General features: G+C 27.9%; 1 protein-coding gene across 1 annotated transcript; it reads right to left on the reverse strand.

The window, feature by feature from the left end:
* Positions 1-127: 127 nt before the first annotated feature.
* Phum_PHUM616110 (calcineurin subunit B, putative) lies at positions 128-1,519 on the reverse strand (the record flags this gene model as incomplete). The annotated part of the gene is made up of 5 exons (XM_002433127.1): positions 128-356; positions 432-553; positions 634-765; positions 949-1,081; positions 1,164-1,519. 5 exons carry the CDS (start codon positions 1,517-1,519, stop codon positions 128-130), a joined length of 972 nt encoding a protein of 323 aa, XP_002433172.1.
* Positions 1,520-13,539: the final 12,020 nt, after the last annotated feature.

Genomic DNA, 13,539 nt, shown 5'->3' on the forward strand with positions numbered 1-13,539 from the left:
GGGGAGGGGAGGGGGTGTAATAAAAGTTTTTAAACGTGTTTACTCATATTTAATTAAAAATTTATTTTACGATCGTCGTGGCTAAATAATATTATAAAAAAAAAATTTCCAGTTGAACAACCCACATTCAGTTGTTACCGGTTAAAGTCATGATAAATGCTTGACATGCTAAATCCGCTGGTAAACATTGACCGAAAGCTTCCAGAAGGAGAGGTTCGGATGTGACGGCTTGTAAATAATCCTGATAACTTAATTTACCATCTTTGTCGCCGTCCATTTTTCTCATTGCCAAATCCACGAGATCTCTAACACCTTCTTCCGGATCTTCATCTTGCGGGGATTTCATTAAACTGTTTCTGCGCGTTTTAAAAAGAATGTCATTAAAAAACTTATTTACTTAATAATAATAATGATATGTGAAGCACCACCACCTTAGGAGTGGCATCATTTCATCTCTGGTTATATAACCGTCAGCGTTCATGTCGTAAACGAAAAAACAAAACGAAGCTCGTTCCTCCAGAGTGCCCCTGAGAAAAATGGACAAACCGCAAATCTGACGAGGAGAAAGAAGGAAAAACAAACGAACAATTATGGGGAAAAGTTCAAAAGGTCACGAATGAAAGAAAAACTCACCCAATTTTCCAGTTTTATGACTCCATCGTTGTTCTTATCAAAAGCCGAGAAAATTCTATCGATTAATATTTCTTCTGTGACTAAATCGAATGAGTTATGAATCAATTCTCTGAAAACGATTCTGTCCAGTCCCTGGAACAAAGAAAAAGAAAAAACTTTCATTTAGAAAGGAAAAAACTCGCGTCAATCACCTGGAAACAAGAACAATAGTTTGGAGAAAGAAGAAAATCGTGTACAGGAAGTAGTGAATGTTTTGTCGCTTTCTTTTTTTATTTCCACCTTCTCAAAGGTTTAAAAAAGGAAAATGTTACAAACCTCGACTTTTGATTGAGTTTGCGTCATTCCAGGATTGGAAACGATGGCTGCTGGAGATGATGTTTTGCTCACCGTGTTTTTTGCATTCGATAAAAGATTACGATAAATTTTACAAAGGGAATTTATTTCCTGTCTGAAAAATCATTAACACACACATTATTATTTAAGGTTTTGGGGGGGGCGGGGAGGAGGGGGGTTTAATTGGATTACGTCACCTCGTGAAATGCGTTTTCTTTTTTAAATTTTCCACAAATTTCGGTTGCAATTTCGTATTCGATGGTAATTTTTTTCTCTTTTGTTCTTCCCCGGTCATCGCGACCAAATATTTTTCCCTTTGTTTTTTATTTAATTTTTTACTCCATAGAATTTCCGACGGGTTCAAAAAATGATTAAAAAAAAAATCAGTCGCCGGGGATTTTTTTTCATTTATCGCCAACCGTTTTTTGACTGGTTTCCTAAGGTAGACCTTGTGGAAAAGTGTGTGCGCTTGCGGCATGCTACCCCTTCTTCCTTCTTCTAAAATCGTTCCTAAGCTTTTTAGGAGCATCGCTCCACCCACGGGGTGTAACATTAGCATGACTACGAGGGTAATTTTACGTCTGCATAAAGTAATAAATCGAGTTCTTTTTTAAAGTTTTCCAAAAGGGGATGGGGGAGGGGGGGTTTTCTATGGGATTCGAATGGTATAACTGGTAAAAGTTGAGAAGAGACATGTCGTGCAAACACGAAACCAATTTTTTTTTTTTTTTTTTTTATTTCTTTAAATTTTAAATGTACAAGGCACGAAAAAGACAAGGAAAGTTTTTTTTTTTTTTTTCCTACAACAACAACAAAAAACTTTAAATGTATCAGTTAATAAAAAATGTTTTAAAGAGAAAGAACATCAACAACAAACACAACAACAACTGACTTTTATGTTTGATTGTTACGTTATGTCATTTATGTTTACGGTTCGTGTTTATGTTGTTTTATGAAAAAAGTTTATATTTTTAATCGTTTTTTTTCTTTTTTTATTTTCCAATCGATCGATGAATGAATGATGATGACATATTTTTTTATAAATTTGCAACGTCATTGATAGTATTTTATTAATAATAATAATAATAATAAATTTGGTAAGTTATACTCTTATTCACATCGTAAACGTTATGTTACGTGTTTAGACAAATCCCTACGTAAACATTTTATGTTTTTATTAAAACCAAAAGGTATCGTTTACTAACATTGTAATAAAATATAACATGTAAAGTAGTACGAATCGATATTAATAATAATAATAATAATAATAATGAAATCGCGTTTTTGATTTTTTGAGGTTTGAGGTTTTTTTCTAAATATATATATATATATATTACAAAATGATTATGAAGAGGGCAAAAGCTACTTTATTCGACATTTTTTTTCTTTAGTTTTTAAACAAAATTAATTATATATATATATATATATATATATATATATATATATATATATATATATATATGTAATGGAAGAAATTCCATCATAAAAATATTTTGTCGTAGAAAATCCTTTTCTTTTTCCTCCCTCCCTGAAAAATTACGTTTAGGCAATTTGTATTACGTATGAGCGCTGCAAAAAGTTTGAAACATTTTTTTCTTTTTTTTTAAGGTTTCCATTATTATTATTATTATTTCTATTATTATTATTATTATTAGTAATTTTATGAATCGCTACAAATTGGAAAATTTTTTTTAAAAAAATGATGATAATAATAATAATAATAATAATAATAATAATAATGGAAAATTCGAAAGAAAAAAAAATAAATAAACGCGAAATCAATTTATAATTAAAAATAAATAAAAAAGTCAACAAGAATGATAATTTATTATTATTATTATTATTATTATTATTATTATTATTATCAAAGGTAAATTGATAACGCGCCGCCATTTTTTTTTCTTTTTAATAATTCTTTTATCACTTGATAAATATTTACCCAAACGAATTTGTTTTTTTTTTTTATCAATTTCTGAAAAACGAAAAAAAAAATTTCCCATTTTTTTTTTTTTTTTTTTTTGTACCGGGAATAAAATTAACAATTTTCGTTTTGTTTATAAAAATAATAATAATAATAATTTATTTAAATTAAAACGGAATTCAATTTTTCTAGAAGGGGGGTAGGGGGGGGGGGAAAAAAAAAAAAAAAAAATTGAACGCGTTTATGTGTGTGTGTGTGTGTGAGAAAAACAAAAACGTCCATTCGACGTCCATTTTAAATATTTGACGTCATCGTTTTGCAATTTAATTTCCCCTCCCCCCAATCAATTCGTTTTAGAATTAATTAAAAATGAATGGGGGGATAAAATTTGATCAAGATCATTTTACACACACACACACTCACAAATTTGAAATTTTACATTTAATTCTTCATTTATTCGTTTTCCCTGCGTAATAAATTTTAGATTTTTCCGAACAAAAAAAAAATGATAATGATAATGATGCACTAATAACTAATTACGATTATAAATATCGAGCACGAATATTTAATTAATTAGAGATTCGTTAAGTAATTATAATGAGAGAACGTGATGAATCCATTAAAAAAAAAAAAAAATGGACCGTTAAAATTGAATTTTAATCCGCGCTTTTGAAGACGTAACGAAATTAAATTTTTTACGGTCATAATTTAATATTAATCCAAATTAAATTATTATTATTATTATTAATAAATCGAGGGGGGCGAAGGGGTTAAATTAATTTTTTTTTAGTGGGGAGGAAAGTAAAAAAAAAAAATCCTCCGCATGTGAAAAAAATTTCATTATGGCGGGAGTGGTGGTGTAGCCTTATATTCCATTTACTCGGATCTTACGTGTAAAGGATGTTTAAGGGTGGGGGTTGGGGGGATTGGATTTCCGACGTTGACAAAACGTCCGCTAGGGGTAAACCTTCAATTTGGATCCCTTGGGAGAGCTCAAAGGTAGCTAAGTTGAGTTTAAACGAGGGAAAAATCGGTCAAAAAGTCACCGAGTTCAGAGTCGTGGGTTCAAATCCTGCGAGTGAAAGAGAAGTTTAATTTCTGCTTGTTCAAACCTGTACATACGTAAGAGGATAAGTGATTTAGAACCTTTTAAGGTATTGGATGAGCTGGGGCTTGTTCGAGAGGGTGAGTTTGGGAAAATGCGGACGTGTAAAGAGACAGATATGAACGAACAATGGAATTCGTGACGCATCTCTTTCTCTCTCTCTCTCTCTCTCTCTCTCCGGAAACTCACAGACTTTGCTGACAAGGCAGGAACGATGATAACAGATCGGGATTGTCTCTCAAAGGGTAAAAAAAGGAAGTATCGGGATCTTCTTCGGGGGGGGGGGGGATTCCCACTTTCGCGAGTGTGGACCTGATGTTTCTAGCTCAGGAAGGGGTTGAGGCTGAAGTTCAGGTTGTACTCCCGCGGGAAAGGTTAAACACATCCAGGAGTTTTAGTTGAGTAGTGGTTCCGACAGAGACCCCCACACTCTCCCTGCTACCGAGTGGGGAGGTTAGTAGTGCGAAATACATTCTCCCGAGTTAACAAAAAAAAAAAAATAGCGGAAATTTAATTTCGAAATTAACGCGCGTATGAATACAAAAAAAAAACTTTCCACATTTTATTATTAATATTATTATTATTATTATTATTATTAAAATTTTTTTGTTTTTTTTTTTTGTTTTTTTTTTTATAATAAGCTAAAAAAATGGGGGGAAGTTAAACTTAAACGTAAAGGAGAGTGAGAAGATAAAAAGAAAAAGAAAAAAAAAAAACGTGCCTGACACTATATTGCACAAACGTAATTATATTTGACAAAATATTCAAGAAAAAAAAACTTACTTTTTTAAGATAATAATAATAATAATAATGATGATAATAATGATAAACCGTTGCTGTTGCTGTTGTTGTTTTGTATATTTTTTTTTTTTTTTTTTATTTACGATTCGTAATTATTAAATTAATAAAAAACTCTCTCTCGTTTAGAAAATTTGTTTTTACTCAACGACTCGAACGTGTTAATTTTTTTTTTTTTTTTTTTTTTGCTGTCGTTATGGTTACAATTTTTGCTATCCGTATAACGTGATAGATCAATCAATCGTTTCGTGTTCATCAAATCAATCGTCGATAATGTAAAATGAAAATAAATCCAAATATAAAAAAGGAAAAATTATCACGAATATTACGTTATTCAATAATAATAATAATAATAATAATAATAATAATAATAATAATAATCAATAGTCTAAAACCACGTTAAAAATAATAATTTTCTTTTTTTTTCTGTAATCGGGTTTAAACTTACGTGAAAAACGAACTTGTTAATTATTATTATTATTATTAATTTTTGAATTCGATTCAAACGTGGAAATTTTTTTTTTTTTTTTCGGGGCAGAAGACAAAAAATTTTTACTTGATGACACGTTTTTTTTTTTTTTTTTTTTTGGTGAAAATCGTAATTAAACATACGTACGAAGTGATAACGAGTCAGTTATTAATAATAATAATAATAATAATAATAATAATAAAGTTCAATTAAATAGGTTTATGTAATTCTAATTACGTAATCGTGGCAGTAGACACTCAAGTATGTGTGTGTGTGTGTGCGTGTGTATTAATAATCATATCAGACTCCGTAAGATAAAAGGAAAAAAATTTTTTGTTTTTTTTTTTTTTTTTTTTTTTTTTTACTTTCGAATTTGATTTACGACAAAACCAAACAATTTTGCGAATCTAAATTTAAATTTTAACGGAAAATTATGGGAAGGAGGAGGGGGGAGGGGGGGGAAAGAAAATAAACATCACGCCGTAGCCATTATTAATAAGTGATGATGACGTCACAAAACGTTATTATTAATCGATAAATTTTTAATGCTATTTATCTCTCTCTCTCTCTCTCTCTCTCTCTTCTACTTCCAATCATGAATAATGAATAATTAATAATAGAAAATCAATTTTGTATGCGGTTAAATTTTTTTTCTATTTTTAAATTTTTCTAGAAAAAGAAAAAAAGAACAAAAATTATTATTATTATTATTATTATTATTAATATCATTATTATTATCATTGTTGTTATTATTATTATTATTATCGGTATGTATTCAATGATAAAATAATAATAATAAAAATAATAAATTTTCATTTATAATAAACAAAACGTTTAAATTTAACGAAGGAGCGCGTAGGTTTTCAATAGAGTAAATAAACAAATCGTGTCATTAGGAAGAAGCAGAAAACCTGGCGGAAATTTTAAACAACTAATTTTATTCGCGAACGTTTTTGAATTCTCAACGAGAGTGAATGGAGGGGAGGGAAGGGAAGTAAAAAAAAAAATTAATTAATTAAAATAATAATAATAATAATAATAATAGTAAGTTTTTATTAAAATTTATTATTATTATTATTTTTTTTTTGTTATTCGGATTAATTAATTAAACCGTTAATAATTAATAAATTTAAAAAAAAAAAAGTGAAAAGTGAACGGAAATTCGGAGTTGATACGTTTTGAATTTGAACGGGTTTGAGCCAGTGGCGGCCATTTTGGTAAATACCTTAACCGAAGTCTCGTGGACTGTGAATTTTTTACTGTAAACTGGAACCGTTTTGGTTGTTGCGTTGCGTAGCATGATTTCAATAAAAACGTTCATTGTGTTATCTGATTTTAATCCAAACGTACGTTTGTTTAAATTCATCGCGAATTACATTCGAATAATAATAATTAAAAAGTGAATTCTATTTTTTTTTTTTTTTTTGTTTTACAAAAAGAAAAAAATTGTTTATTCTTATTATCAGGTAATAATGTGTTTGTTTCTATGTGATAAATTTTTTTTTTCTTCCATTTTTTTTTTTTCAATGGTGATGGTGGTTTGCTTCTTTTAAAAATGAAACACGACGAATATAAAAATGCATACATTTTGATTTTTTATTTTATCGTGTTTATTTCTTTTCATTCGTTCTTGATAAAACATTTAAACATACGTGACTTTATACATTTTTACCTGGTTTTTGTCAATTTAATAATAATCATTTTAATCATTTTTTTGCTTCAATTTTAATAATTATACGTTATTATTCATTCGAATCCAAAAAAAAAAAACGGTTTTTTTTCTAAAAATAAAATTTTTCTATTCGTTATAAATTTAAATTTTCGTTCGCGAATCTTTTTTTTAAATAAATAAATAATATAATAATAAACTTGGCGTTTTAGAAAAGTGAGAAAGAAAAAAAAATTTTTTTTTTTTTCAATTGTTTCTTATTGTTTGTTTGTTGTTGTTGTTTGTATATATGTAGGAAACGTTTATTGACATTTTCTATCTCTCTATCTCTCTCCTTCTTCAATAAAACAACGTTTGTTTGGTTATTTTTTTTTTTTGTCCAATTCTTAAATTTTTATATATAATTTATCATCGGTTTGAAATTTTATGTTGTGATGATGTAATAATAGAGAAAAATTAAATTTTTTTGTATATTTTATTAAGTTGTTGTTGTTGTTGGTTGTTGTTTGTTGCAATGTTTCACAGGTTTTTTTTTTTTTGTATGTTTTGAAATAATTAATTAATTCGAATAGATCCTAAACAATCACTTTTTAAAAATCCTTTGTTATTCGTGTTTAAAAAAAAAAAAAATTTTACTCATTTATTCTCTCAGTTTTAATTGCATTGTTATTATTTTTACCCACTATTTTATTTTCATTTATAAAATATTAATATAACATCATATTGATAAGGTTGAAAAAAAAATGATAATAATAATAATAATCGAAAACCACAAATGCCAAATTCTTTTCCTTTTTGTTTATCGATAAACATTTTCAAATTATATATTAATAACTTGTTATCGATAATGATTGAGCTAATATTTATATAAAATGGGTTGTGTGATTTAATTGTGTTTGATAACAATACAATTTATCAGGTGACTTATTCAATTGTCAATGTTCGAATGTTTTATGATGATTGTGAATGTTCGAATGTTTTATGATGACTGAATGTTCGAATGTTTTATGATGACTGAATGTTCGAATGTATTATGATGATTGTGAATGTTCGAATGTTTTATGATGATTGAATGTTCGAATGTTTTGTGATGACTGAATGTTCGAATGTTTTATGATGACTGAATGTTTGAATGTTTTATGATGACTGAATGTTCGAATGTGTTATGATGATTGTGAATGTTCGAATGTTTTATAATGATTGAATGTTCGAATGTGTTATGATGATTGTGAATGTTCGAATGTTTTATGATGACTGAATGTTTGAATGTTTTATAATGATTGAATGTTTGAATGTTTTGTGATGACTGAATGTTCGAATGTTTTATGATGACTGAATGTTTGAATGTTTTGTGATGATTGTAAATGTTCGAATGTGTTATGACTAGTTAATATAATGTTTAACATCATGATTACTATAAATTATCAATTGAAAGTTTTTTATATCTGTACTTATTTGTTTCTCCCTCTCTCTCTCTCTTTCTCTCTCTCTCTGTGTGCTTTTTTATCGAGAGATTGTTAATCAGTGGGGGAGGATTATGAAAAAATCATTATTATGATTTGATTATGAATCAAAAGAGTACTTTTAGGTACTTTCAAAACATTTTATTTATTTTTGCTTCTTTTTTAACAATTAATTGATTTTTTTTTTCAATTATTTTTTTTACCTGACATTGTCGATGGATGACACTTTTAAGAATTTACACAATGTGAAAAGGAAAAGAATTTAAACAATGGAAGAGAGGTGGTGGTGGTGGTGGTGGTGGGGGGGGGAAGGGTGAAAAGAAAGAAAATTTTTTTTTTTTTTTTTCCTCATAAGTCTCGAATAAACCTATTGAATCTTTTATTTAAAACTTTTTGCTATTTTTTCTATGCCATGAATAAAATTTTTTTGAAAAATCAATATTTTCTTTCTACTCGAAGTGAACAATATATATGTATAAAATATATATATATTGCTAGTCTTGAATATTTTATTCGTTTTATTTTTTTAAAAATTACTTGTTACATAACAGTATTAAATGTAAAAAAAAAGGAAAGAAAAGAAAAATTGGAGCTTTCAAAACATTATTTCATGAATTTTTCATGGGGTTGTTTTTTTTTTTTTTTTGCTTTCACCCTCCCCCTTTCCCCCTCCCTTACCCCCTGTTTTTTTCTCTTGTTTGTGTGTGTGTACATGTATGTGTATGTGTACGGTTTAAATTTAAAAAAAAAAAAAGAAAAACTCATTTTACGCTTTTGTGACTTTTTAAATAATTTGATTAAACCTTTTTAAAGATTTAAAAAAAAAAAAAAAAAAAGGGAGGGGGAGGGGGAGGGAGAAGGGGGTAAGACAAATTTCTTTAATCCAATTTTTTCAAAAGCATTAAAAACCTTAAAAAAAAAAATTGTCAGGGTTGCGTTTTGTAATTGAATAATCCTTTTTTTAAATTTTAATTCGATTTTAAGGTTTTTTTTTAAGGGACTTACACTTGTAAATTCGATTTTCCCCCCTTCTCCTCTCTCCCTCTCCCTCTTCTTCCCCCCCCCAGGAAAATTTAAATATAATTAGAATGAATGTTGTTTGAATGAATGAATGAATTTTAAAAAAATGTTTCAAAGAGAAGACACCACCATGGAGTTAAAAAATTCAAAAATTTTTTTGTGAAAGGAAAAAAATATTGTGTATTTAGGTACCACCTTTTTTTTATTTTTTTTGTCCGACATGATTTTCAGGTATTCTCTTAAAAAAAAAAAAAAAAAAAATCGAATGAAAAAATTGTCAAAATCGTTAATTTTTTTAACGGTCGAACGCACCATCTTATTGTTATCTTTTTTACATATTTCAATCATCCGGTTTTTTTTTTAATATTTGTTAGGCCCCCTTTTTTTTTTTTGGGAATTGCGAAAAAAAATTTAAATAATCCTATTACTTCCTCCCTTCCTCCCTCCCTCCCTTCCCCCGACTCGTTGTTTTGTTTCCTTTATTTTTTTTTATACGCCTTCTATGTTTTTCCCTAACATTTCTCTCTCTCTCTCTTTCTCTCCTTTCAAAACAATAAATAATAAACAATAAAAAAAAAATTTTAATTTTAATTTCCGTTATTATTATTATTATTATTATTATTATTATTATTATTATTATTATCATCATCATCATTATTATTATTAAAAATGCTTTTCTTTTATGTTAGGTTGACGTTTAAAACGCGGTTAACGGTTTTTTTTTTTTTTTTTAAATACATTTTCTATCAAATTTTTTTTTTTTTTTGTGTACCAACTTCCCGTTTTCAATCTGATTTTTTTTTTTTTCTGGTACTCATTATTATTATTATTTTTTTTTTAAAGGTATCATTTAAAAACCGCACAGTTATTATTATTATTATTATTATTATTATTTAGTTCCTACCGATATTGTAAATCAATCTTGTTATTAAAAAAAAAAAGTTGAATTATTATTTTGTTGAAACGTGCTTTCGAGTAACGAGAATGTAAATAAATAATTCGAATGAAAAGTAAACAATAAAAATCTTGCCGGAACAACAACAAACAACAATAATAATAATAATAATAATAATAATTAATTTTTTTTTCTTTTTAATTAATTATATATATATATATATATATATATATATATATATATATATATATATATATATATATATATATATTTGTGTGTGAGTGTGTGAGTGCGCGAGGGAGCTTTTTTATTTGTCGTATTTTTTTTTTAAAAATCGAATTCTCTAGAAAATTTTCTTTTTTTTTTTTTTTTTGGTTAAACGGATGCTGATTACCATTTCTCGAATCGAAGATTATTTTTTTTGTTGTCTTCTTCTAGCATGATTTTGTAACTTTTTGGTTTTTTCACACGGATATATGTGTGCGTGTGCGTGTGCGTGTGTTTGTGTGTTATCACCATGAGTTAGTGAAATCGAGAAAATAAAAAAAAAATAAAAATTACGTAATTTTATTTTTTCTCGTAAATGGTAACGTTAATTACTGACTCACCTTCGTTTGTTTAAATTGTTGTTTTGGGGAGGCATCATCGTTTTATATATATACGTGATTTTTTTTTTTTTTTTTGAATCGTTAATAAAAAAAAAATGGATTTCGAGACGTCATTTCGAAATTATTCTCTTGTTATTCCAAATTGATCGGAGAAAAACAAAAAAAAAAAAAATAAAAAAAACGTTTCTGGATATCAGGAAAATAATATTGGGAAGGGAGATGAGGGGGAAGGGATGGGGAAAAGGATGATACACGTAAATGTTTTGAAATGGCCCCTCTCCTCCCCTCCCCCTACCCACCTAACCCAACCTTCGTCTCTAAAGGTTTAAAATTAATTAAATTAATAAATAATTTATTGTTTAAAAAAAAAAAAAAAAGAAGAAATTTCTGTATGTTTCTTTTGCGTATATTGTAGAGAATGGAGTTTAAAATGTTTTTTTTTTTTTTTTACAAATATGGCGTTAAGAAAATTTTTTTTCTTATTTTTTTTTTGCCTCGTTCGAATGTAAAATTCTAGTTTAAAAACCTAAAAAAAAATGTCGCGCGCGTTTCGCAGTGGCTTTTTTTTTTTTTTTATGAATGTCGAGAGATGGGTTTCACCACAAATATGACGTTATTTATTATTATACTGTTTTACTCATTATCCCTTATCATTATTATCAGTACGAAGAAAGGAAAAAAAAAAATGTGAAAAGTGATGATGACTCGAGAGACATTTTTTAATACCACTCTCTTGGAAAATGATTGATTGATTGATTAAGTGATGGGTGATAAAATTCAAAATGGCGACGATATCGTTCATCGGCAACAAAAACAAAAAAAATTTTTTTCAAATTGAAATTTAAACTTTGTATTTTTTTTTTTATTTTTTTCATTTTCGTGTTCGTGAATTTATTTTTTTTTTTTTTTTTTTTAATATTTCGCAGTGTTTCGTTTCCACCGTCACGGCCGCTTCCGCTTCCGCTGCCGCCGCGCCAAAAAAAAAAAAATCCGGGGAAAAAAAGAAGAAAATGTAAACGTCAAAGGAAAAAAAAAAGTAAGTGGAAAAAATATGGATTCGCGAAAGCGAAAATTATTATTATTATTATTATTTTAAATTTATGGGAGCACGGGGGTGGGGGGGGGGGGTAAAGTAAAAAAGCACGGAGGGTAAAGTTTTTTTTTCTAATGAAATTTTTGTTACGCGAAAATTTACGACGGTTCGCGCAAAAAAGAGAAAAGTGATGTAGATAAATTAAAATTCGTGTAGAAAAAAAATTACACGTGGAAATTGAATGGGAGAAATATTATCATTATTATTATTATTATTATTATTATTATTATTATTATTATTATTATTTATTCGTTCGATATTTTTAAAGGAAAAAAAAAGTTAACGATTTTTTTAATGGGTGACAAGATGAGCGCGAAAAAAATTTCTCTCTTTTTTTTTTTTTTTAATGAAATCGTTTTGCAAATTTCACTCGTTTTTCTTTTTTTTTTTTTTTTTATTATTAATTCGATTCATCGATTCGCGATTTAAAAAAAGGAAAGGAAAGGAAAAGAAAGGAAAGAAAAGAAAAGAAAAGAATAGAAAAAGAAATCCGCGAAAATGTGTTGTTTAGCGACTAGAGAAAAATATTTTGTCTTTTTCATATCGCGTTATACGATTCGAGAACAAACGTGATTATTATTATTACTATCATTATTATTAATATCATCGATTACTCATTGATTTTTTTTTTATTTTATTCGAACCTGGAAAATCTCTTTTTTTTACTTTATTACACACGACCTTGACTTTCTAAGGTCTCCCCGGGGGTGTGAGTTAAAAATTCGAACGATGATGACTCAGTTGAAAAATTTGTAATTTTATTTTTACTACGGAGCGGATTCAACGGGGGAAAAACGGTGCCGAAGCGAAGTGGGAAGGGGAAGGTGGAGGGGGGGGGGAAAACGTGAATTAATCATTCGGGAAGTTGATTATTCAATCGCGGAGTGTTAAGGTTATATATTTTTACAGTGGAAAAATGGCGGAATGAATGAATGAATGAAAAAAAATTTTTTCCCTGCTCCAAAGAAAAAAAAATTTCCCTGCTTGAAAAAACAAAATTTCCCTGCCGATTTCGATTTTAATTTTAATTTTTTTTTTTTTTTTTACGGCTTTATTATTTCTCGTTACTGGAAATTTGTTTTTTTTTTTTAAATATGAAAGTTTTTTTTTTTTTTTAAAAAAACGGTGTTAATAGGTTAAATAAATTTTTTTATTATTTATCATTTTTTTTTTTTTTGTACCGAAACGACTTAATTGAACGTAACAAGGATTTGCATCGTAAATGAAACAAACAAACAAACAAACAAACGAAACCAAACCAAAGCAATAAAAAAAAAAAAAAAAAAAATGGCGTTTTTTTTACATTTACATTATACCGAACGTGAAAATGACACGAAAGTTTTTTTCTTTTCCAAATTATTTAAGACTTTACGATTTTAATTTTAAAAAATTTTTTAAAATAAGGGATGAAACCCTTCGTTACCCTCTTCCCCTCCCCCCATCGCTTCTTCTTCGTAAGCCCCCACTTTCTTTTTCTTCCTCCCCCACCGGTTTTTCAATTTTTCGGGGAAATTCGTCGTCGTCCATGTTTG

This window comes from Pediculus humanus, genomic scaffold, assembly GCF_000006295.1.
Source record: "Pediculus humanus corporis 1103172108322 genomic scaffold, whole genome shotgun sequence".
Classification (NCBI taxonomy): Eukaryota; Metazoa; Arthropoda; class Insecta; order Psocodea; family Pediculidae; genus Pediculus; species Pediculus humanus.